This window comes from Neolamprologus multifasciatus, chromosome 18, assembly GCF_963576455.1.
Source record: "Neolamprologus multifasciatus chromosome 18, fNeoMul1.2, whole genome shotgun sequence".
In the NCBI taxonomy this organism is placed as follows: domain Eukaryota; kingdom Metazoa; phylum Chordata; class Actinopteri; order Cichliformes; family Cichlidae; genus Neolamprologus; species Neolamprologus multifasciatus.
In genome coordinates, this window is record NC_140456.1 from 9,888,225 (window position 1) to 9,913,192 (window position 24,968).

At 39.6% G+C, this 24,968-nt stretch overlaps 3 protein-coding genes across 5 annotated transcripts in view; 1 reads left to right on the top strand and 2 right to left on the bottom strand.

Moving 5' to 3' along the window:
* Positions 1–21,814, top strand: part of parp2 (poly (ADP-ribose) polymerase 2) — a 33,645-nt gene extending 11,831 nt beyond the window's left edge. For both annotated transcript variants that reach the window (XM_085139318.1, XM_085139319.1), the window contains exon 17: positions 1,408–21,814. In XM_085139318.1, the coding sequence (XP_084995444.1) occupies positions 1,408–1,567 (160 nt within the window). In that variant the 3' untranslated portion in view covers positions 1,568–21,814. The remainder of the gene's footprint in view (positions 1–1,407) is intronic.
* On the bottom strand, positions 2,356–8,652 carry LOC146497354 (protein lifeguard 1). 2 transcript variants are annotated; one of them, XM_085139344.1, is made up of 6 exons: positions 8,346–8,652; positions 6,877–7,142; positions 5,133–5,333; positions 4,068–4,196; positions 2,928–3,071; positions 2,356–2,715 (listed from the first exon to the last, which is right to left on the bottom strand). In XM_085139344.1, the coding sequence occupies exons 2-6, from the start codon at positions 7,129–7,131 to the stop codon at positions 2,581–2,583; spliced, it is 864 nt and encodes a 287-aa protein (XP_084995470.1). In that variant the 5' UTR covers positions 7,132–7,142; positions 8,346–8,652; the 3' UTR covers positions 2,356–2,580. The 2 variants fall into 2 exon arrangements, with proteins under 2 accessions (XP_084995470.1, XP_084995469.1); XM_085139343.1 differs by having other exon boundaries at positions 8,252–8,361.
* On the bottom strand, positions 11,932–24,948 carry LOC146497355 (uncharacterized). The gene is made up of 5 exons (XM_085139345.1): positions 24,426–24,948; positions 23,010–23,105; positions 22,533–22,638; positions 20,238–20,340; positions 11,932–14,641 (listed from the first exon to the last, which is right to left on the bottom strand). Exons 1-4 carry the CDS (start codon positions 24,946–24,948, stop codon positions 20,283–20,285), a joined length of 783 nt encoding a protein of 260 aa, XP_084995471.1. The 3' UTR covers positions 11,932–14,641; positions 20,238–20,282.
* Positions 24,949–24,968: the final 20 nt, after the last annotated feature.

A 24,968-nucleotide genomic window follows, 5' to 3' on the forward strand; every position in this document is an offset into this window, starting at 1 on the left:
GAGGGGCGGCCATCTGCTGCGACCGGTTGGGGTGAGAGAAGGAAGACAGGATAAAGACATGCTGTGGAAGAGAGACAGAGATTAATAACAGATATGATTCAATACAGAGAGGTCTGTTAACACATAGTGAGTGAGAAAGGTGACTGGAAAGGAAAAACTCAATGCATCATGGGAATCCCCCGGCAGCCTACATCTATTGCAGCATAACTAAGGGAGGATTCAGGGTCACCTGGTCCAGCCCTAACTATATGCTTTAGCAAAAAGGAAAGTTTTAAGCCTAATCTTAAAAGTAGAGATAGTGTCTGTCTCCTGAATCCAAACTGGAAGCTGTTGCTTCTGGTAAATGTTGCACTCCATTTACCAGTGAACAAATTCATAGTCACAATCTACAAAAACGATAGAGAAGATTCAACAGTGTGAACATTTTAGAGCCATATTTATTTGTCGTTGTTGAGTTGTCTAAAAACAAGAATGCTACAGAAATGAATTTCAAGATATTAACGCTCGGTTTACAGTCCTACATTAAGGCCTGTTAATTACTGAATCCTGTTTCCACTATAACAACTCTGTCATTATATATAGTGACAAGTCTCACCTTAGGCCTACATTTAACCTACATGCCATGAGCAGTAATTATATTCTTTTAGACTGGTATTAACAAACTGCACCTGTCCTGTTAGTAAGTTACCTGAAGCTGAAGAAATTAGTTTACGACTTTTCACTGCAGTTTTTTTTAATGCCTTAAAATGCTCTTTAATCTTCACATGATGTACCTAATTCTGTTAAAATTAGCAGGAGGTTTGGAATATATCTTTATCACTTGCATAACAACAGCAGCCCTGCATTTGTCCAATACAAGCCCAAGGTTTGATAATGGAGCTTATTCTATTTGCAAATTAATTGTAGTATACTGCTGCACGCTGTTTGACTACAGTTTAAGTGATTTGCAAAACATCCACAAAGATGGATGGCATAGTGGTGTAGTGGTTAGCACTGTTGTCTCACAGCGAGAAGGTCCTGGGTGTGAATCTCCTGGCCAGCTGGAGTCTGCATGCTCTCCCTATGTGCGCTTCCTCGGCTTGTTAGGTTAATTGGTAATTCTAAATTAGCGATAAATAAGAATGTGAGTGGTTGTCTGTCTTGTGTTGGCCTTTGCCTCTCGCTCCAAGATATCTGGGTTGCGATTGAGCTTTTCCATGATTCTGAACTGGAGAAGGAGTTAAGAGGATGGATCCCCAAAGATCCTAAAAATACCCGAAGAAAAAAAAAGAAATTGAAGCCAAAGAGTGCAGAATGTTTTCCTTTTTGTGGAAATTTTTTTTACAATCACCTAGAAAAAATTTTAAACAAAGGTCATTTGTGTTAATCCCACGGATTTATTTTATTGTTTCTCGATTTCTTTCTCAGGGACGGTGTGACGGTGCCGATGGGGCCTGGTGTGAAAACGGGAGTGGGTAAATCTAACGCTTACTCCCTGCTCTACAACGAGTTCATTGTTTACAATCCTGCACAGACTCGCATGAGGTACCTGCTGCGTGTAAAGTTTAACTACTCATCACTGTGGTGAAGCCTTGGGAACTGTGTGCCTTTATGAAATATGGATGAATGTTTAGGGTTTTTTAGTCATTCTTCATGTAGCGTTAACTTCTATGTTTCGGGCCATGGGTGGGGGTTTGATGTTACACCTGAAAACACTCGTTCATATAAGGCTGCAGCAATTGCTCAACTGAGAAAAATCATTTACAGCTGTTTTTATAATATAATGAATTGTTTTAGGGTTTTTTCCAAGACAAAAACTGTAGATGCGTCATCACAGGCATGACTGGTGGATGTTTCATTATACAATAAATTATATTAAAAAGGAAAATCTTGCATATGAATGGATTTTTTCCCCCCCATCTTGGGATTAGTGCCAGCATTTTCACTTCTTTGACATCTTATATAGAATTGACTGCTGGGTTAAAATAACTCAAAATAATCACTGATGCTGGCAGCAGGATTTGCTGAAGGTTCTGCATCTCCATATATAAATGAGTGTCTGAGGGACCAACTGAGGGATAACATCAACTTTGAATTCAACTTTTTCTTGGATTTTCTACAGTTTCTCTTTTTTTCCTGGTATCATTTATAAGAAAAAGCTGTTGTTCGACAGAGGTTTGTTATACTAGATGTATCTCTTTGACATGGAGAGGATACACAAAACCTTTTGCACTACTTTTTGTCCCTGTATATGTATATTACTAAGCATCCTTGGATGAGTAGAAGGTCTCATTATCATTATTAAGGGTAGGATGGTTTTAGTGTAGGTGTTTGTTGTAACACAAATATTCTTCTGGATCTGTTATGAGGATGACCACATTTTGAAGAGTGGGAATAAAAATAAATGACTCAACATAAAGTGTGGTGTTTTTGTTTGTTTGATTTTTAATGGATTTAAATCTGAGACAAAGACAAGATTCTATGCAAACATTGATGTTTTTTTTTGTGTGACATGATGCGAGGAGATTATATACAGCACATAATGATAGAGGACATTTTAATCCACAGTCTGAAGTGTCCGTTTGTTTTGTATATGCAGTTTCACCTCCTCCCCAGGATGTAGAGGAAAATTAGGACTACATCTAGGTAGATTCTGAGAGCAGCGTTGATGTAATCTTCTGGATCTGCACTGTAGGCCATCCTCCCCATCACCAGCTGACAGTCGATCACCAGGTACTAAGAGAGGCAGAGGAGGAGGAGATTTAGACCAGTGTGAGAAAAATGCGATCAAATTATATTAAAATACACTGTATTTTAAATTAAACAAAATACAGCTAATGCAGATTTATTTAAACTCCTTGAATTAAAGCTGAAACTCTTTGTTGTATTTTAAAAGTGTCCTCGTTCGAAAACCTGTGGACCTTACTGGATCTTGTTCCTTCTCTCACCAATGAAAACAACAGAGCTCCCAGACATCCATAGATAACTTCAGCGATGTAGCTGTAGTAGAATGTGCAAAATATCCCAAACATGGCGACGTCCACGACCAGAATCAACAAAGCACTGTTGCAATAAGTAAAATCATAGCGAGTCTGCAAATAACAGAAAGACATAAAGACATGAATGTCATTATTAAATAATCTATCAGAGTCTAATCTTATTTAGATTTTTTTTCTGTAGTGCACAGTAACTGTGTGACATATGAAATGAACATGTGAAATATTAATCTTTTGAAACTTGAAGCATATGAGAGTCTCATAAAATAAGGCATTTCAGATCTTTCAAATGTAAGGAAGAAGTGTTTGCATAATCTCCAAGGGACTATGTTGATGTATTTAAATGTCTTGGATGAGAAATAATCTACAATATGAGCAATATTACATTTACTGTGATATAAAAAAAAACCCTGCAAAATTAGCAAATGTTTGCACTGAAAGAGCCGGGACCAGTGATTTATAATTTTCTTTAAAATGAAAGATTGCTTAATCATTAAAAAATAGAGGGGAGAATACAAAAACTATTGGTTGGGCTGATCAGTATCGGTATTTATAAATGAAAATTTAAAAAAAATAAAATAATAATGGAATCCTTCAACCATGGTATGAGTGGTGAAGTTGCATAGTTTGTCCACCAGAGGGCAACCTGCAACTTCCCTGCTGGCAACACATGTTGGAAACGCCACAAACAAAACAACCCGCTGATCCAAGCAGTCGGGCAGAACGTAAAGCAGTAAATAAATAACTACAGATAATGAATGTTAGGGGAATCTATTTATGTTTCATGTGTCTGAAAGAAAAAAAAATCTGAAATATCAGAATATTCGATTTTTGAATAACCAAATATTGATATCAGTCTTACAAATATCAGTCTATTAAAATCATCTATGACCAAATAGTTAATCAGCTTCCCTTTCACGTTACATTTTTCACTGCATGCATTTTGTGTTATTCTGATGTGCTGTGGATTTTCTTTATAGAAACTTTTCAGAGTTTTGACTTCAAAGTCAGCTGAGAAATCTGCACTCTGCTTTTGTGAAGAAGAAGAAAGCTTTTCAAACGCAGCGCTTCTGCACAGCCTGACGGTCTCACCTGCGCTGAAAAAGCGATGATTGAGATAGAAATGGCCAGCGTTACTCCCATAGCGAGGATCACAGCAGTGGTGTTGTGAAAGGAGGCGATGGTCCCCGTCATGTATGACATGCTCACGGTGACAACAAACTGGAGGTAGAAAATTAAGTGCATTAAACATCTCCAGAACACGTGAAACACATTTTCCACTTATTTTCACTCAAAACAAAAAATAAGAACATGTCAAATAATGAAAACAGAAGAGAACATGTACAAGAAGGCCAGAAAGAAATTGTGTGAACGTGGTCTTCAGGTATGGATGCTTGTTTCCGACATTGAAAAAACTAACTTTTATATTCGGGCAATGTGGCCTTTTGGCCTCTGCTTTTCTAGTTTGTTGTGTTTGCCAGTCTCTTCCGGGAATTGCTGGGTTGAGGTGACCTAGATAAGAAAGCAGAACACCTGAGCAGGTTTGGTTTAAGGCTTTTTCTTTTTCTCTTATACAAACACTCATTCATACACTTGCCATGCATTCAGACATGAATGCACTTAATGAGTGCTTTTAAAAGAAAAGGTGCAGCAGTGAGCTTCTGCTTGCGCTTTGCTCTGCTGTACGTGCAGTTTTAACAACAACAGGAACAGGAAGAGCCTGTCCTAAATTAACACGCCAACCAAACCTGAAATCACTCAGTGAATCTGCTGCCCTTTAGAGAAAACTTTAGAGGTTTTGTTTTGCAACTTTTCACAAGTCATTTAGAGCTTTGAGTGCTCAGTTAGAATAGACAAGTGCTACATAAGTGCCAGAACATTTACCATCTGTTTGTGGAAGTCTAAATCTTTGACAAAAGTCATCAGTGATTTTTTTTGTTGCTGTTGTTCTTATTCTGACCTTTATTTCCTTTTTTAAAAAAAGTTATTGCTGAGCACTTAGCACTTATACTTAAACTTCTAGTTTTTAGTTAAGTGGTTCACAAGCTGAGGTGCCATCCTGACTGCATGACCAAAGTATTTCACTTCTCTTTCCAAAATGTGACTGTGCCATGTTTCATATCCATTTGGTGCATGGTTTTGTTATTTGTGACCCACCAGTGCCACAATGTTCCACGGGTGATGGTGGCTGAAGGACTTGCAGCAAGTGAGGGCGATGGCGACCACAACGAAGATGATGAAGGAACTGAGATAGACCCAAATGTTTGATTGCACTGCCTCTTTGACCACACTGGAGAAGGTGAACACGCACACTACAGTGAAGGTGAACAGCAGCTGGAGCGTCACGATGCTAAAAACCTGTGCAGGAAAAGAGAAAAAGCTAAGTTTTGTTTTTTAAATTACAACTTTATTACTAAGTAACTACACTGTAAGAGAAAACTGCAAATGTTTTTCTCACATTAACAAAGAAGAACTAGTCCAACAATGTCAGCTGTTTCCTTAGTCAGAGGCTGCTTTGAAATATTATAAACATGGTGTCAAACATGCAGTTCTGGGGCCAGAGCTGGCTCACCAAAGACCCCAGACCAGCCCCCAGGATGGCCCAAAGAAATCTTTGATTTTTCAGTAAAATGCATACAGTACCTGGTGAGGTAACACCAACTTCATCACACTGGAGTCAAAGAATATTAAAAGTTGAGTATTTTTAGATCTCGAGACGTTATTTCAATCAAAGAGTAAAATACTATCAATGTTTAGTGCGTGAAACATGTAAAGAGTTTGTGCTTTTCAACAGTCGCTGTGAATTATAATGTACAATAAATCAGATATACTGTTGAAATTACACTTTTTAAGGTGTATCATCTGCAAAAGCAGGGTTCATTAAATGTTATTGTTTTTAAAACATACTTTTAGTTCTCTATATTAAAATAAAGATGGGTTGTTATACAATTTCTTTACTGGCTAGTCCCACTCAAATTGGGTTGTATGTAGATCATCTATTTATTTTCCTCAACTTATCCAGTTCAGGGTCACTGGAGAGGTTGTTACTCTGTGGCCATCCTAACAGAGTGGCAGCCGATCACATTTGGCCTGTTTAATATCAACAGTTAACCAAAGTGTGGGTCTCTGGACTGTGGAGAAAGCTGGAGTACCCGGTAAGGACCCTTGCAGGCTCAGGGAGAGTGTGGAAATTCAAGGATGCTTGTGTGGTCCTTGAAAATAAGTGAAAATAATCTACTTATTTGTGCTCAGGAAGAACGTGAGAGAAACAGCCTCCTTAATCTTCAGCATACAGGCACAAAATAGTTCCTGATTTTGCCAACTGTAACATGTGAATACCACGTGCTGCAATTACCATTTCATAAAATAAACAGCTCCCTAAAAGTAAACAGGATTTGAAACACCCAACTTCTCCCACTCCAAGTGGCTGTTGTGTGAAAGACCCGACCAAAACATCTGGCTGCTATGTTGACGTGCCATTACGGCTTCCTGTAACTGGCTGTGAAATTCAGGTTTACTTAAGTTTTGTATGTTTTAATTCCTTTTTGATTCTTTTCCTCTTTTATTGTTTCAGTCTAGTTTTTAGTTTTAAAAATTGCTTTATTTATATGAGCTTTTGTGTTATTTTCAGTTTCAGAATATAGAAAAATATGTCATTTTTCAGGGGCAAGAAAGTTTACTTACTCATTTAATTTAGTCTGATTTTTTTAAGGTGCATAATATTACTTATTTTATAGCTAAATGGAGTTAAAATTACTGATCATAACAACAACAAAAGAAAGCAGTTTTGTGTTGTTGTGTTGCAGCAAATACAAAGAGTACTTGGCGCACATGTCTCAGAAAGATTTTCAACATTTATGGTGGATTCTTAGAGTTATCGTCCAAAACGTAGCGTACAAACCTTTCTAATAAACCCTTTCCTCACTATCTCGTCATCAGAGGAAGATGAGGACACCAGCGGAGTCGTTTCTGATGATATCTGTGGGTTTATGTCATGGAAAGACTCATAACGAGAGATTTGAGGTGGTTTGTACACTGGTGGGGCTTCAGAGTAGGCTGGAGGCTGCTCTCCTTGGTAGGAATGCATCGATGCTGAGGGGACATCAGAGCCGGGATCGTGCTGCGTCTCCTTGGAAGTGATGGAGTCTGCTGACATTCTGGTAAAAACTGAAAGTCAGTGACAAAAGAGGAACCAAATGTAAAAGTTAAATTCAAGTAAACATCAGCTGTGGTATGTATATCAGCACAAGTGGAAAGTGCAAGGTTTAAAAAAATACAATAAAACACGAGGACGTCATTAAAATCAGTAACCGAGCTACTAAAAGAATATTTCTACTCGTATATTTGGTTTCAAATAGCTGCCATAATTCTGAATGGGGACAGAAGGGTCATGCACAGCATTGCTTAAGTCAGATGCAGATTGTTTTTTAAAAAATCCAGGCTTGCTGCTGACTTGATACACAAGAATGATGTGGGCACTGAGAAGTAAAACGTTTGATTTCAGCATTTACCGTGGGAAAGTTGGTGTTGTGTCAGCTGATGTTGGCTAAAAGATTTATGATACCCAATTAAACTGAACTTATTTTGTAGCTGCATTTTGAGTGTTTGCAGCAAACTATATTGCAGCTTTCACACTAAAATTAGACATGCTGTCTTTACTTAAATTAAACACTTGAACACAAATGACCTTACTTTACTTCATTTAAGTTTAATGCACATTACACAATATTATTTTAGCTAATTTTGTTACAAATGAACTGTTGCTGTGAATATCCTTGATCTTTTTTAAGTTAAGACTACTTGTAGACAATGAAGTGTTTAATGGATAGAGCTCAGTTTTTGCCGCATCTTACATGAATTCTGTTTTTTATGGACATTTGAATTAGAAGTCTATAAAGGGAACTGACCCAGAGTCATGGTGGCCTTTTAAACCTTTCAGGTTTTTGGCCACGCTACGACTGGAAATCATATCAGACATCCACAAGAATCTGAACGTCTAAACACAGCAAAACTTAAATAATGATCACAACATCAGTAAAGTAAGAGTCTGAAATTAGACATGATCAGATCCATGAATGAAAAAATGCTGCCTTATTTAGAAAAAGCAGTCCAGATAATTAAATGAAACAAGAACAGTGCAAATTAAGTAAACTATAAAACTTGTAAATAGTTGTTTTTACCAGTAGGAGAAGCACTGGTGTCAGGTACACAGGACGTTACCTTTTACCTACTGTAGTATAGGTCTATAATAGAGAGTAAATCATTGTTCTTCCTACCTCTGTTGCTTGATAATCCCACAGTACTTTATGTGATGAAGGCTACTCGTTAAACCTGGACAGGCTGACGATGGCAGCTGTATATTTTACTTACGTGATATCAAGTTTCACTTCCTTCCACTTTAAAGTGGCGAAACCTTGTGATGACTGACAGGGTTTAAAAACTCCTTTGTTTCTTAACAGATCGTTGGCCATTAAAGTGTCCAGGAACTTCCCAGGGTCCTCCTCAGTCTGAACTTCCAGAATTGAGTGCTGTAAAAATGTAAAAGTTGTGTGCCTTCTTTGCATTGATTTGGCTTCTGTTTGCCCCTGTTTTTGGACTTGTTTCCTGGACTGCTTGCAACCTGAATAAAGGTTTGCCACGTGTTGCCGTCATCCTGCCGTATCCTTTTTCTCACAGTCTACCTAAACTGCAGTTTGTGACAATATGGCCAGGCTTCTCCTTCTGCAGCAAATTTGCTGAGACCTTACTCCAGCAGTCAGCCTCTCGAATCATCTGATCAGAAGCTACTGACTGTTCTGCTTTCATTTTGAATCTGTTAAACTTTCATTCACTTTAACCTCCTAAAACCCGAACTCTTTCATGGCATGCATTTTTAATTTCTCTTTGCTATTTGGGCTAATTGGGACCTGATGAATGTAAAAAACAAAGAATTACGTGATTTTTTTTACCTGTCTGTCTGTGGTTCAAAGTATTGCTTATGTGTGCAAATGTAGAAACACGTGCTTGAACATGAGTACATTCATAATTGTCTGGTTTTATTCAAATTATGAGGAAGTACTTAAAGTATAACACAAATAGTTCTTTTTAAAAAATAGTATTTATAAATGCTAACTAAATACAATATTCATAGAAATCTGGGGTAATATTTTGTCTTTGGAAAGCTGTCCTGAAAATATTCACATATTCAGTTTGTCTGCTGCTGCCAGGCATAGACTGTAATTACAATAACAAGTGTGCAACCTATTTCCAGACAGCTCATTCAGTGCTCACATTTCCCTCAAGAAAATAAAAGTACTAGGATAAATATTCCTCTTTTGGGACAACACAAAATATTTTGTGTTTACTTCAGTTATTTTTAATGTCTGCTGTCCTTAATTAAAAACAGTATATATACACACACAACCATAATGAACAGACACTAAGAGGAGTTGTTATTTAAGTAATAGCTTTTATTTCACAGGTTTATTATTTTTAAATTATGACATAGCTTATATTTTTGAAGAGGGTTGTGGTATATTTTCAGGTCTGTTTACCTCACTGCCTCTTTTCAGTTTCATTTTTATTGTGTTTATACAAAACAACCATAGCGTGTGTTGATATTTAGGAAAATCCATTCTTTCCTCGACGAATGCTGTGATTCTTGTAACACTGGCTGCCGGACACTTCCTAAAAATTTAAAGTTACTTTACTTTCTTCAGGTCAATTTCTGGAGCAGTTCAAGCTTAGAGTTCAATGGTGACGTCGAGTGCAGAAGAGGAAATGGCTGAGGGGCATCATGTGGTAGAGCTGAGAGCTTCAGTTCACAGATACTGAGGGGATGTTGTGGTTTCAACTGTAAAAAGAACTAAGGCACAAAACATGCTTTTAAATGCAACAGTAACATGTTGTGCCCGCCCTGATTTTTAGATTTAATGCAGAATAAAGTCTGAAATTCGGAACTTGAAAATGACCACATCACAAACTTAAAGCTCAGATTTCGTAAATGGGAACTGTGTGATATTTGTCTTCATTGCACAATGACTCATACCATTGCATAATGGTTGGGCTGTGCTGGGACTTGCAGGTACCAGCTGCAGGAGCTACAGCTGAGCTAGTTTAGATACTTGGACGTTTATTTTAAAGCATTATTTCAATTAACTGTAATGTCGGTGGTCACAAGACACAAAAATTGCATGTATGGAATCTCCAGGTTATGCTTAAAACGTTTGGTGACTTTCATCTGAAATAAGGATTGGAAGGATTTGATTTTTATTACTCCTGCTGAATTACTCATGCATTTAAATTCAGGATTGTTTGAGTGCCACGTCTCGCTCTTATAATGTCTCTGACCTGAACACAGTGTACTGTGCTTTATAAAAGCTCCCTCATTGTGCTGTCTGGCTCTCACAAACCTCTTCTATGCTCAGCAGTGTGCACTTTGCTGTCTGCCACATATGCATATAAGCCTGAAATAACTGATATGCTGGCTTGTTACTGATGATTTTTGTAAAGTAGGTGCATTACTTAGTGGCAGTCTTTAAGTCAGCCTACGACAGTAATACAAATCCAATTATTGTTTCTTTTAGGACTTTAAATATAAATGTGATAAAGCCATACAGCTGAGTAGACACTCTGGTTCATAGGTTGCCTTAAATTGTCTTAAATTTCATTTAACTTATTATAGTTTTGCATTTTCTAATTGGTTTTTAATTTTATTTTCACTTTGTTTTTAATTCAGTTTAAGTTCCAGGGTAGTTTTCCTGTTTCAAGTTAGTTTTTATTGTCACAAAATGTTTAGTTTTATTCGTGTAAGTTTTTCTTTTTAATTATATTACGGAGGGCAAATGTCAGAGGTAAGATTTGGGAGCATCAGTACAAGTATTAAAGTAAGAACACAGAACCTTTTAAAAGCTGATGACTCAGTCTTGGAGACATCTAGAAACTCAAACACGTGCCTCAGCAGGCTTGTTGTAATACAGTTTTTACCAAAGTAACAGATCCTAAAGCTACACGTGTCCTATAAAATGTTTTTTCACAGCTAATTATTTTTAGTTAACTACATTAACCTTGCTCTGGGGAACCCTTCCAAACAAGAACCACACTTGTTCAGCTTTTTCTGATCGGACCATCATGAACTGTAACATTTAACATGCTAACTGAGGCCTCTAGTCTCTTAGATTTCAAGTTTCTCAGAGCATTGCAGTCAGTCCTTGGGCAGGACCTCGTTGGGACATTTCACTCCTGGGAAGATTGGCAAATGTCTTGACCGTATTCCCACTTGTGAATAATCTCTTGCTGTAAAATGTAAAATGACTGACTTTTTTGTGGACATTGCCTTTATGTATTTTCCCTGCTAGCTCAAACCACATAAATATCTTCTGTGTTTGCCTGGTTTCAGTCATGAGAGTTGGACCATGAAGCGTATCTGAAATCGTGCTACTTTTATGCATTTTGTTTGTTGAAATGTGATGTCCTTTACAAATCTGCTTCAGTAGCTCAGATGCATTTTAGCAGCAATTTTGCATATTTTCAAAATGGTGCATTTTTCTGCACCTTAAGGACATCACCATTGTGGATGTTTTTCATCATGTTTAGGAATTATTTGTTATTGGGGGATGACAACAAACAAGAACAGCCAACGATGGCTTAAGATTAGTTACCAAACACCTTCCTCTGCTTACTTTACATTAATTATTAAAGAGCAAGTAATGCCTCTCCTTCTGTTTATAAGATAGAGGAAACTTGGATGAGTGACGAAACGTTTCTCCCACTGAAAACGCTACGTCCACATGAACAGTATCAACTTTTGGAGATTCCTCTCCTTCTGTTCATATGGAGATGACATGTCCAATGTAACTCCTGAAATCTACACATATACTTAAGCAGGCACCACAGTCAAGCTCCACAAACAAGGAGACACATTTTTGACAACTTAAACCAAAACAAAAATATATATACACACAAAACAGACAAAACATCTGTCACACATATTTATTGTAAAAAATACATATAAAAACAATTTTTGAGACATACAAAAGATCGGAGCTTAGAAACAGTATATTGAACAGACAAGGACCAAGCAATTTTCTTGAATTGTATTACATATTTACAATTTAATAAATAAAACTCAATTTGTTTGTTTTATACCAGAGTAAAGGCAGATTGTCCATATCTTGGGGATGCAGATACCGCTGTGGTGACAGTTTAAACATCGGTCTGTAATCACAGGGCAGGCAGGGAAATGGCGCCCTGTGATTCGAAACCAAAGACTTGAGAATATTTATACAAAATACATCCTTGGTTGGAGACGGGCTAGTTTGCACACCGAGCATTTAGCTAGCATTGGTAAAAATTTGAGGTATTGCACCGCACAGCTTAGAGGGGGTTAAGGAAGTAAATCAAGAGTAACGTGGCGGTTTTGGATTGTCTGTAATCTTTATTGACAACCCAACTGCCACCAACACCCCTCTGAACACACACACACACACACACACACACACACTCACACAAACACCCCCCCTTAAAACCCTCCCAGCCAAAGTATACAATATCATAACTTATCACCACAACAAATGTAATCTGAACATCTAAATGATCAATGCGCCTCCTCTTCTGCCCTGTCCCCCGCAACAACACAGACCTAAATGCACAAACTATTTTTGGTTTTATTTTTCTTTTCTCCGATACAAAATAAGAGAAACATGCACAGGGCTGCCCTCTAATGACGGGACAGGTTATAGCACCGCAGACTGCAGAACATTGGGGTGGGGGAGACATAAAAGACCAACAGAGGCTGGGGTGAACAAACCTGTGAGCGTGGCTCACCTCTTGGCCAACCTCTAAACCGCCCCACACCACTGCAGCGCTGAAAGGTAAACACCTTTAGAGCAGGCAGCAAAAGCAATCAGTTACAATATATTTTTTGTTCTTTCTGCTAGAGTTTCCACTGGCCTACGTACAACCTGTATCAGGCAGCATCTGTTGAGCAGCCTTACTGTTTGGGCTTCCACTTCAGCTTAGCCCCCAAAAACGACACCACAAATACCTCTTTGCACAAGAACCCCTTCACCAGGCAAAAGGCAATCAACACACACACACAAAAAGAAAGGCCAAGGATAGCCATTAAACACATTTAGCAATAAACATGAGCACTGTGATAATAAAATAGCCTAAATAAAACAAACAAACAAGGGGAATGGGAGGGGGGGGGGGGGGGGGCTGCTTATGTAATAATTAACCATCAGCTGTCCGTAGCCTCCAGTGTTATGGATCGAGGCAGATACCACATGGTGTACACTTGCTCCAAAAATACATCTGTCCCTTTATCTCCCCTCAATCTGGCATTTGTGTAACCAGATGGCGAAACTGTTGCGTGGTCCAAAAGCGGAGAAAAAGAATCCAAATTACACCCCAGAGGACAGAGGAGGCAAGGGACAAAAACCCAAAACAGCTTTCAAAGTAGAAGTTTCGACCATGTGAGCCGCCATGTTGCGTACCAAATACAACATTAAACAGGAAGGATGTTGAATGCAGTTAAGCCGGTTCACCAAGCAGACTTCTGGGCAATTTACAGTACACACACACACACACACACACACACACACACACACACTTGAATTTACAGTCGTGCTCAGGACATAGTCTGTCCCTGGTTGTTATCTAAACGTGCGCACGCTTACAAACACACACACAAACAAACAATCTTATCCTGGATCTTATGGTTTAAACTAAAACAAGCCCGAGGGACAAAAGTGCACAAGTTGGTGCAAAGACCAGCGCTACTATGGCCCTATAAAATACCTACAAACCCTCCTCAACACTCACCAAGTAGCAGCACATTAAACCCACCGCTATTCAACCACCTACAAGAGTCTGACCTACCAAAAAAATGACTTATTTTTTCCGCTCCCCAAACAGTTAGGCCCCCAAACATCCCCTGAAATGTTTACATGTAACAGGAGAGGAAAAACAAACAAACAAACAAAAAAAAACAAACAAAAAAAAAAAAAAAAACACCTAATGACGGCAGCCCCCCATTCACCAAATACAAGTCCTCAACCTCCAGCTCAATCAAAATAAAGCAATGTTTACATAGTAACAGTTTGCGCTTTCAGTGTGAGGTTGGTTCATTTTGGGGTGAGCCGAGAAAAAAAAACATTCATCCGATGTATGACATGGAACGATAATCGTTCTATTTTGGATTTTGTCTTTTTTTTTTGCAAAACACTTGATAAAATAAACAATCCCGTTGGGAGGAAGAGAAAATACACAGGAGAGGATCCAGAGTCACAGTTAAGACCATTTTTTCTTTTCTTTTTTAGCCCCCCCCCCCCCCTTCCCTCACAGCCAGGTTTAAGTTCGTTCTAGGATGATAATATTTATACGTTCCGCAGTTTAAAGCCAAGTGCGCAGAATAGACGGATAAACGCCGTCGTTTCTGTTCCAACCGGGAGGGGATGTCTCGACCACGGATTTTTAAACTGTCGGGAGGAGTTTGGCTTGAAATGGTCAAGCTCAAAGGGAGCGATCCCAGCAGAGAGCATCAGGTGTCTTCACGTGCAGCTTCCTCCTAGGATCGTCTGTTCTCCGCTCATGTATTTGTAGTCTGTGTCCAAGAGTGACAGTGGGCTTTCGTTTGTTCAATTACACATTTTTTATTGGGGTTTTTTCGGATTCAGTGTAGTCTCCTGTGAGGGCAGAAAAAGACATGAAAGAAGAAGAAGAAAAAAATTCATTAATACAGGCTGTGGGGACTGTGCTGAGAAACAGACTGCAGCAAAGACAGAAATAAATGTGAAAATTTATGTCAATTCTATATCTTTTTTGTTGTTGTTTTTTGTGTTTTACAGAAACAATGTGGCCACAGGCAGAAATTCTTTGTGCTGCCAGCATTTATTTTCTATTCAAACACTATTAAGTTCAGCACTGACGCAAAAACTTTGAGGGTGCAGCTTCTCCCAACCCCACCCACCCACACACACACAGTGTTTTGTGAACACTGAGAAATCCAGAAGCAGGGAGTTTTGTGACGCAAATGCTGGATGTTACTATTAACATTTTTTACAGCAGAAGCCCTTATTTCAGGAGTAGAGCAGCACTCTAAAAATGAGTCAGCGGAGAAAACGGCTGCCTTTTGGGCTCGATCAAAGAGCAACTTCCAGCCATTGAGAACTAGCAGACGTCCCCTAAATGTCCCCTGATGCTTGACAATACAAGTGAGTCAATCAAAAAGACTCCCATGTTAAAAACAAAAACCTTTACACCGTTTACAAAACCAAAACATTTTGGCCTATAAGCATAGTTTTGCCCAGAGCAGAGTGCAGTTTTTCTTAGAGCTCATCCACCTGGAAAATGGAATTAGAGGTGCAACCACTTTGACTGGAAGGTGGAGCTGAGCAGCTTCTACTCAGCCTCATCCACTACTCTGGTTTATTTTATTTTAAATTATATTGGAGCATTTTTTTAATGGATGGATCTGACGAACTATTATCAAACTGTAACAGACGGAGGTAGTTTCCTGGTCTGAAAAGCGAAACCAGTGCAGCAGTGTCTTAAACCTGCATTATTTCTAAATGGCCACCAGGGTGCAGTCTCTCTGGTTGCTTTTTATGGGAAAAGACGTCTGGGATTTGACCTTTGAACACTTTCCTGACAAAATTATGTGCACAGTCCCAGAAAGTTGAGTCTGTTCAAGTGGATGTATCCACATCAGCATAATCCAAATGAACAAAATCATCTTACTGGGATTTCCTAACCTGGGTGACATGTTGGCTGAGTCACTCATTTTCAAAGCCATGCTGTAAAACTCAGAAACCAGTCTTACTTGTTATCATCTATTGTCCACCTGGGCCTTACAGAGTTTCTGTCTGATTTCTCAGACTTTTTATCTGATTTAGTTCTCAGCTCAGATAAAATAATTATTGTGGATGATTTTAATATCCATGTAGATGCTAAAAATGACAGCCTCAACATGGCATTTAATCGGTTAGACTCAATTGGCTTCTCTCAAACTGTAAAAGAACCCACCCACCACTTTAATCACACTCTAGATCTTGTTTTAACATATGGCATAGAAACTGAACATTTAACAGTGTTTCCTGAAAACCCTCTCCTGTCTGATCATTTCCTGATAACATTTACAATAATTGATTACACAGCAGTGGAGAGCAGACTTTATCACAGTAGATGTCTTTCTGAAAGTGCTGTAACTAAATTTAAGAATGTAATCCACCCACTGTTATCATCTTCAATGCCCTGTACCAACATAGAGCAGAGCAGCTACCTGAACGCTACGCCAACAGAGGTCGATTATCTTGTTAATAATTTTACCTCCTCACTACGTACGACTCTGGATACTGTAGCTCCTGTGAAAACAAAGGTCTCAAATCAGAAGTACCTGACTCCGTGGTATAATTCTCAAACACGTAGCCTAAAGCAGATGACTCGTAAGCTGGAGAGGAAATGGCGTGTCACAAATTAAGAAGATCATCATTTAGCCTGGAGAAATAGTTTGTTGCTTTATAAGAAAGCCCTCCGCAAAGCCAGAACAGCTTACTACTCATCACTGATTGAAGAAAATAAGAACAACCCCAGGTTTCTCTTCAGCACTGTAGCCAGGCTGACAAAGAGTCAGAGCACTGTTGAGCCAACCATCCCTTTAACGTTAACTAGTGATGACTTCATGAACTTCTTCACAAATAAAATTTTAATCATTAGAGAAAAAATTACCAATAATCATCCCGCAGATGTAATATTATCTACAGCTACTCTTAGTACCATTGATGTTAAGTTAGACTCTTTTTCTCCAATTGATCTTTCTGAGTTAACTTCAATAATTACTTCCTCCAAACCATCAACGTGTCTTTTAGACCCCATTCCTACAAAACTGCTCAAAGAAGTCCTGCCATTAATTAATTCTTTGATCTTAAATATGATCAACCTATCTCTAATAATCGGCTATGTACCACAGGCCTTCAAGCTGGCTGTAGTTAAACCTTTACTTAAAAAGCCATCTCTGGACCCAGCAGTCTCTAATTATAGGCCAATCTCCAACCTTCCTTTCATATCAAAAATCCTTGAAAGAGTAGTTGTCAAACAGCTAACAGATCATCTGCAGAGGAATGGTTTATTTGAAGAGTTTCAGTCAGGTTTCAGAGCTCATCACAGCACAGAAACAGCTTTAGTGAAGGTTACAAATGATCTTCTTATGGCCTCTGACAGTAGACTCATCTCTGTGCTTGTCCTGCTAGACCTTAGTGCAGCATTCGATACTGTTGACCATAATATTCTTTTAGCACGATTAGAGCATGCTTTAGGCATTTCAGGTACTGCGCTGCAGTTGTTTGTATCATATCTATCTAATAGACTCCAATTTGTGCATGTAAATGGAGAGTCCTCTTCACACACTGAGGTTCATTATGGAGTTCCACAGGGTTCAGTGCTAGGACCAATTCTGTTTACATTATACATGCTTCCCCTAGGCAGCATCATTAGAAGACATAGTACATTTTCACCGCTATGCCAATGACACGCAGCTTTATCTATCTATGAAGCCAGATAACACACACCAATTAGTTAAACTGCAGGAATGTCTTAAAGACATAAAGACCTGGATGGCCGCTAACTTTCTGCTTCTTAATTCAGATCAAACTGAGGTTATTTTACTCGGCCCTGAAAATCTTAGAAATATGGTATCGAACCAGATTCTTACTCTGGATGGCATTACCTTGGCCTCCAGTAACGCTGTGAGGAACCTTGGAGTCATTTTTGAGAGTGACGCTGAAAAACTAGTTCATGCATTTATTACTTCCAGGCTGAACTACTGTAATTTATTATTATCAGGATGTCCTAAAAACTCCCTGAAAAGCCTTCAGTTAATCCAAAATGCTGCAGCAAGAGTACTGACAGGGACTAGAAAGAGAGAGCATATTTCTCCTGTTTTGGCTTCCCTTCATTGGCTCCCTGTTAAATCCAGAATTGAATTCAAACTCCTGCTCCTCATATACAAGGTCTTAAATAATCAGGCCCCATCTTATCTTAATGACCTTGTAGTACCATATCACCCTATTAGAGCACTTTGCTCTTGCACTGCAGGCCTCTGTCAGTGTGCCCCAGGGCAGCTGTGGCTACAATGTAGCTTGCCATTGCGCGAATGTGTGTGTGAATGGGTGAATGACTGAATGTAGTGTAAAGCGCTTTGGGGTCCTTAGGGACTAAGTAAAAGCGCTATACAAATGCAGGCCATTTACCATTTCCTTGTTGTTCCTAGAGTATTTAAAAGTAGAATGGGAGGCAGAGCCTTCAGTTTTCAGGCCCCTCTTCTGTGGAACCAGCTTCCAGCTTGGATTCAGGAGACAGACACTATCTCTACTTTTAAGATTAGGCTTAAAACTTTCCTTTTTGCTAAAGCATATAGTTAGGGCTGGACCAGGTGATCCTGAATCCTCCCTTAGATATGCTACAATAGACGTTGGCTGCTGGGGGATTCCCATGATGCATTGAGTTTTTCCTTTCCAGTCACCTTTCTCTCTCACTATGTGTTAATAGACCTCTCTGCATTGAATCATATCTGTTATTAATCTCTGTCTCTCTTCCACAGCATGTGTTTCATCATTACCCCAACTGGTCACAGCAGATGGCCCCGCCCCTCCCTGAGCCTGGTTTCTTCCTGTTAAAAGGGAGTTTTTCCTTCCCGAAGTGCTTGCTCATAGGGGGTCATATGATTGTTGGGTTTTTCCTTTGTATCTACTGTACAATATAAAGCGCCTTGAGGAGACTGCTGTTGTGATTTGGCGCTATATAAATAAAATTGAATTGAATAAAACAAACTGTTTCTTTCAATCTGATTATTCTGTTTTAGAAAGCAGGATTAACCAGGGTATGCTGGGCATTGTCTGATGACTTATTGAGCTCATCTTGAGTTCTCAAAATAGAACCCGTAAAAAAATGTTTTAAAAAAAAATAGTTGCTTTCATCTTTTATATTCTCTATGGCTCAGACGCCAATGCTAAACTAAAAGATTCACATTGCATTTCTTTACTTTTCTGAAAAGTACAACTAATAAATCCATCTTGAAAAACACATTTTGATGAACAGTAAATAAATAAATCTATAACACATCCACTAGGAAATTAATGTGCATCCATACCAGACTACCATTTTACAGACATTGCTGGCATTTATCACACACAATAGCTAATCAAGAAAGCAACCACTGGATCCGTCAATAATGGCATAATTAACAGTCGCAGCTCTTTTGTCTTGCGTCAATTTCACACTCAAGGTGGGGGCCTGTTTCCCTCCAGATAACAAATCTAACCACACATTTTATTTTTTTAAACAACTTGCCAACAAGTCGTGGATACTGGCACTCTTATTTGGTGTTGGCTCTTGTTGTGGCAATGTCTCACTTCCTGTTCCCGTTGCAACGAACCGCAGTGCTTATCTATAGTTTAATCTGTAGCTTGGTTAATTACAAGCATGCACAAAGCCACTTATTTCATTGTGTAACCTACATGTGGGTTATCGGAGCACACTTTCTGCAAATTAAATTTACAGCTTAATGTGTCTTCAGGGGTTTGAGGGGCTTGTAGTTCTCCGTCTCACCAGCACTTTCCTGCTCAGTGTATCCAATGTTTAGTTACACCTAAGCTTCCTTTAGTGCCAATAGGACTCATAATAAATGTCGTTCTTTCATAGCTTTGATGGCCTGGTTCTTCAAAAACACAATTGCTGAGGCAAAAAAATCCACCAGCTCAGCTGTAGTACTGGCAACATATTAAATGACTGTGTGACCTAAATACATTACACTTAATAATTGTAGTTATGTGTAATTTAGTGTACCACAATTGTGTCAATTTGCGTATGCATCTCCCTAGGGGGATGCAAACATTCTCCACTCCAGTCCTCCAAAATCCCAAATGCATGTGAGTGGTTGTAAGAGGGCCAGAACAGGGAAGGGAGCAACAACAGAGTTAACCACAAAAGTGAGAGGCATTGTCTTCAAATTCAAAGAGCTGAAGTGAAACCAAGTCTGTTATAAGTTTGCTTTTCTCCACAGCTCGCTGATGGACCAACGGCAGCACAAACAGGGGAAATCCACAGACTGGTTGTGCCACATACATCACATGCTGCCCCTATTGAAACCAAGCGCTCTGTGCAATTAGACTGGCACTCCGGACTGCACACGCCACCACGGCTGAACCATAATGTCACCTTTACTCTTCACTGCAGGCAGTACTAGCTGCACGTTTTGGTCATTTATCAGGTCAGCAGTGCACGTACCTGAGTCAGGTTGGTCACGGCGTGGAATACATGTGACCCCATGAGTCAATCAAAGGGATGTTCAGGGCAGCAAGGCTTCACCTTTGACCAGGAATCAATGCAGCTGCAGGGAGACAGAGCACACTGAGAATGTGGAGACACCAAGACGATATACTTGAATCAACTCATGCGAATGTGGGAGGAGCTCGAAGGTCTGCCTGTGGTTGTAGCGTCTCCCACAAGGCCTAAATCCACTCACAGGAGGTGTGAAACCAAAATAAAAGGGTAAACATTCAGCAGTCAATCCTTTAAGGCCTCGTTGACTCGCTGAATGCAAATGGAGCAGAGATAAGACGCCCGAAAACCTCGGGGCCTCTTTTGGCTGTTTGCCTTTGTCTTTTTGTTTTGAGTTGCAAAAGTCTGTTAGGAGGTTTTTTTTTCCCCCCTCAAGTTAATGGCCTCTTTACTTTTAACTCGTGCCCTCAAACCTCATGTTTTTCAGATGGTAATGACTTTTATTTTTATTGGCTTTAAGTCACTGATCTGGAGCTGAGACAAACAGTCGATACTTAATGAGCCTGGATGGGAAAAAAAAGGAAAAAAAGGGAGCAGCAGCTAAAGCAAAACATTTACCAGCAGGAGATTTTAGGTTGTGCTCCCTTCTCGCTCCTTTTTTTGGATAATTAAACTGAATGTTTTGGGTGATGCTACTACTAAAACAAAATGAAGTAATTGTATTGAGTGTTGGGTAAACACATTGAATAATGAAAACCGGTATAAGATTAATCAACAGTAAAAAATAGAATACTTGTATAGTCTTGTATAAACGGTTTAAAAGGATTGATAAGACACTCAATCAATACAAGTAGGTTTATATAAGACACACACAATGTATTCACATAAGTAACCGACTGACTTTCTTTATTTAGTAGAAATATTCAATGATTTTGGGTCTGTTAGCAGTGTAGCTAGTAAAGCACGAAACAACATTATGGCAGATTGTCCTCATATACCTCAGACCTGATTAGTGATCCTATTTGTCTCCCGGCTTCTAACTTCCATTTGAAGTTAGAAATCTTCAAACTTCGAAAGCCGGAGCAGCCTCACCGACCCAGACTTAACAATCCGAGATGGCAGCAGCAGTGCACGTAAACATTCATAAAACTGCAAAACTTGCAATCTGTACAACTAATGTATATTTGTTATTCACCAAATGAGCCACACACAGAGCACTGACCAGACTGTGTCCATGACTGTGCTTACAGTGTTTTTAGTCCTGCGCTCTACTTTTAGTGATGCACAAAAAGGCCTGCCTTATTATGGAGCAAAACAAATCCCACTCAAAACGCTACGTCCAGATGAACAGAATCAACTTTTGGAGAACTAATTATGTTATCTGTAATTTTTTTAAAAGTTACAAAAATACAGCAGGCTGGATCTTGAGTGATCGATTACCTAATCTCGGTAAATCGGCTGTACTGAGATTAAGGGGAAATCAGTGGCTTCTTGGAAGCTGGCCAAAAATCAAGTACTGAACATTACAGTTCGTTTTAAACTGTTTTTTTAAATAAATTGGCTGAAACATACAACATACAGGATCACAGTAAAAAAAAATCTCCTAGAAATGTCATTAATTCCTTGGAAGTTACAAAAAAATAAAGCGTTGAACATTACAGCACGTTTTAAAAATGTCAAATGGGCTGAAACACATTATGAAAGTTGATAGTCATTTAGTTTTTTCCTAGAAATGTCATTGCCACTTAGAAAACTCTGTGCTCACATCTGGTATTTGTGTAAGAGTGTCAAATTAAAATGCAATAATCCAGCATGTGTTTTCACAGTTGTAAAAGCTCTTACTGAAAAATATTTAAAGTCTTCCCTTTTTTTCTGTCACATATTTATAATGGAGGATGCTCTTATTAAACGTGGCCAAAGTTTAAATGAATTAAAAACATACAGCTGGAAATTAGCATAATAATAAGTCAAAATAATGTGAACACATGTTTGGCTTTAATCCATTTTATCTCAAATTTCAAAACAAGGCTTCCCAATTCCATCACTTTAGCAAAGATTACAGAGTTGAGTCTGGCACATCCTATCTGGGACATGAGCAACCAATCTGTAATTCTCAGAAAAGTGTAGCTCTATATACAATACACACTAGTACAGAACAACTTTTGCGTCCTTGTTTCAGATAGATGTCAGCTCTGGAAACCACCACATTTGCCCAGTGAGTTTACTTTTAATGTCACGTTTTGTCCCAAGCGAAGAAACAAGCTTATCTGCCCTATATTTTATTTTAAATTTCATTCATACCTCTTGTGGTAGACGCAGAGGCAGGCCAGTCTGGCGATGGTCTCTCCCTGTACCAAATCCTCCAAACAGATGGAACACTCGCCACTGTCTTTACTGAGCACATCCGCTGTAAATGCACAAACACACAAATCAACAATCAGGGTTTTTCCAGGCTAAAAATGGCCCTCTGGGGAATGGCAATGCATGTAACCAGTCCATATATAGCAAAGGCAATGAGTCTACAGAAGTCTGAATTTTCCTCTTATTACGTTCAGTTTGATGTCTTTTTTGACTTGATTAAATTAGAGCCTACTTAAAAATAAAGTGTTGCTCATATTTTTGTCAGAGACTTTGTGATCTTCTCTTCTGGGAAGTTCAAAAGGCACTTTGATGAGTGCCAGAATGGTTTTTTTTATGCATAGGAAAAAAACCTGACATTAAGTCACCAGCCTTTTAATAAACACAGCTGTAGGAGTATTTTAGTCGCACGATACTTACTGTTGTAAGGTAGAGGAGGAGATGTGAGGCAACTCAACAGGTGATCCTCAATCCGCCCCCCCGGGAAAGGCTTTGAGCAGAAAGGACAGCGGATATCTGCAGAGGGCACAGACACAACAGACCCAAGATTAACACGGTGTGTTACAGCGCGATATAAATGATAGATGATGCGCGCTGAGCACAAGTGCTGTGTTTGGACATCTAGGTTGCACAAGCTGAAACCGCAAACCAAAGAGCAGCCTGAAACACACATGCTAAATGAGGCGTTCCCATGCCTGAGATGGTGAGAAAGACGTTGCCCTGAGTGTAACTGACCTGAAATAGCGTTATTTGACTGTACTCACTGCTCAAAACACTGACTCAGTCTTGAGGGATGGCCACTGCTCGAGCCATTCGTAGATAGGACAGCCAGGCAGAAACAGTGCCTCGCTGCCCTACATTTGCCTCCTCCATCTATGATTCGCTGCCAGCAGTGAGCAGGCATGTGCAGTTGTGACCCATTTCCCTACACTTGCTAGAGGGCTGGCCTGGGAAATCCACCACACTGCTCTGTGTTGGCTCAAAATGTCACGCTTGCCGTCACATCTCCACTATCTCTATTCATCTGATTATCTAATGCAGGCCGAGACAAGTGCATTTTTTTTGGCTTCCTCTGCACACTAATGCTCCAATTTTAATGCAAGTTTTTTCTTTTTTTTTTTAAAAAAAGGCAGTTTGTTGCTTAAGACTTTCATGCTGCAGGATTTACCACAGACAGCCACTGTCAACAGGCCTTGTGAACTGAATGGACTTGTATATCATCACTTCCAGTTTTATGCCACAGGTCTGCTTCATACAATAGGTCCTCTGATTATTTTAGTCAGCATGTGAGCAGGGGTAAAAAAAAAAAAAAAAAAAAAAAAAAAAAAAGATTATCTGTCCAAGAATGTAAATTCCTCAGCAAATCCATTTAATTCCAGACTGGCTTGATTGAGGGTTGCACTGTGGCATTTATGATGTCGTTATATCCAAAAAACATGTCTTTTACTTAAGGATGCAACAGTTGCATTTTTCTCTTAGTCAAGGTTTTAATAGCCCTGTGTTATTATTTTGTCTGACTTCAGATTAACATCAACTGTCTAATGAAAGCACAGTCAACCCCCACATTTTTTCCCCTTCTCCTCAGGTATTGCGCAATCTTTTCCCGTCATCTTCAAGCTCCAACACATCCATGGATTTTATGTAGCTTCTGTGGAAAAACGCCTAGCTGTATGCAAGCGTTCCTGGCATCTAAAAACGAGCCAAACCACAATTACTGGTGCAGACCAGCCCCGTTACTAAGGAAATGTCATTTATGTGGCGCAAATGCTACAGATTGTATTTTTAAAAATATATATATACACATATATATCTGGTGCTGTTTAGATGTTAACTTACTGCCGTGGCGATTGTTCAAACGGTAAAGGCCGATCCAAGCCTCTGACACCGGCCGCTGGTGTGTGCTTCGAACACGGGCGGACCTTGCGCCAACACGGGCGGCAGAGTGCCGATTCCCGGGCAGCCGCTCGGAAAAGGTGCGGTGTGGTGTGCGGCCTGTCTCCTCAACCTGCTGGTGTTCTGCGTCGACGGGAGCCTCTGGGCTAACATTGCCGTCTTCCTCGGGTTTCCCCTCGCTGTTGTCGTCGTCCCCGGGTGACGCCTGGCCAATGCTAGAGGGGATGCTGTGGTGGTCAGCGGGGCTGCCGTCCGCGCTCGCTCCGAGCTGCCCCGGGTCCGAGTCACTACCCTCCTCCGATCGGCTTCGGTTAGCCTCAGTGTCATCGAAGCTCACCGAAAAGTCGACAACGAGGCTGGTGGGCCTCGTGCAGCGAGGTCGCCGACAGGAATCCCGCTTTGTCCCATCTTTCCCGAAAGCTGAGGAAACCGTGTCTTCGTGTAGGCGACTCGTTCTCGTCCCCATCTCTGGTAGGCTAATTGAGC

Bases quoted from the DNA above. Each gene is read 5' to 3' on its own strand.
- LOC146497354 (XM_085139344.1), bottom strand. From the start codon at position 7,131: ATGTCAGCAGACTCCATCACTTCCAAGGAGACGCAGCACGATCCCGGC. The intron at 5,334-6,876 runs GTTTGTACGCTA...TTTCCTGCACAG, and splicing joins GGAAAGGGTTTATTAGAAAG to GTTTTTAGCATCGTGACGCT. The intron at 3,072-4,067 runs GTGAGACCGTCA...TGTTATTTGCAG, and splicing joins TCATCGCTTTTTCAGCGCAG to ACTCGCTATGATTTTACTTA.
- LOC146497355 (XM_085139345.1), bottom strand. From the start codon at position 24,948: ATGGGGACGAGAACGAGTCGCCTACACGAAGACACGGTTTCCTCAGCT. The intron at 23,106-24,425 runs GTAAGTTAACAT...TGCCCTCTGCAG, and splicing joins TTTGAACAATCGCCACGGCA to ATATCCGCTGTCCTTTCTGC. The intron at 20,341-22,532 runs GTATGAATGAAA...GTCTCCCTGCAG, and splicing joins CTCTGCGTCTACCACAAGAG to CTGCATTGATTCCTGGTCAA.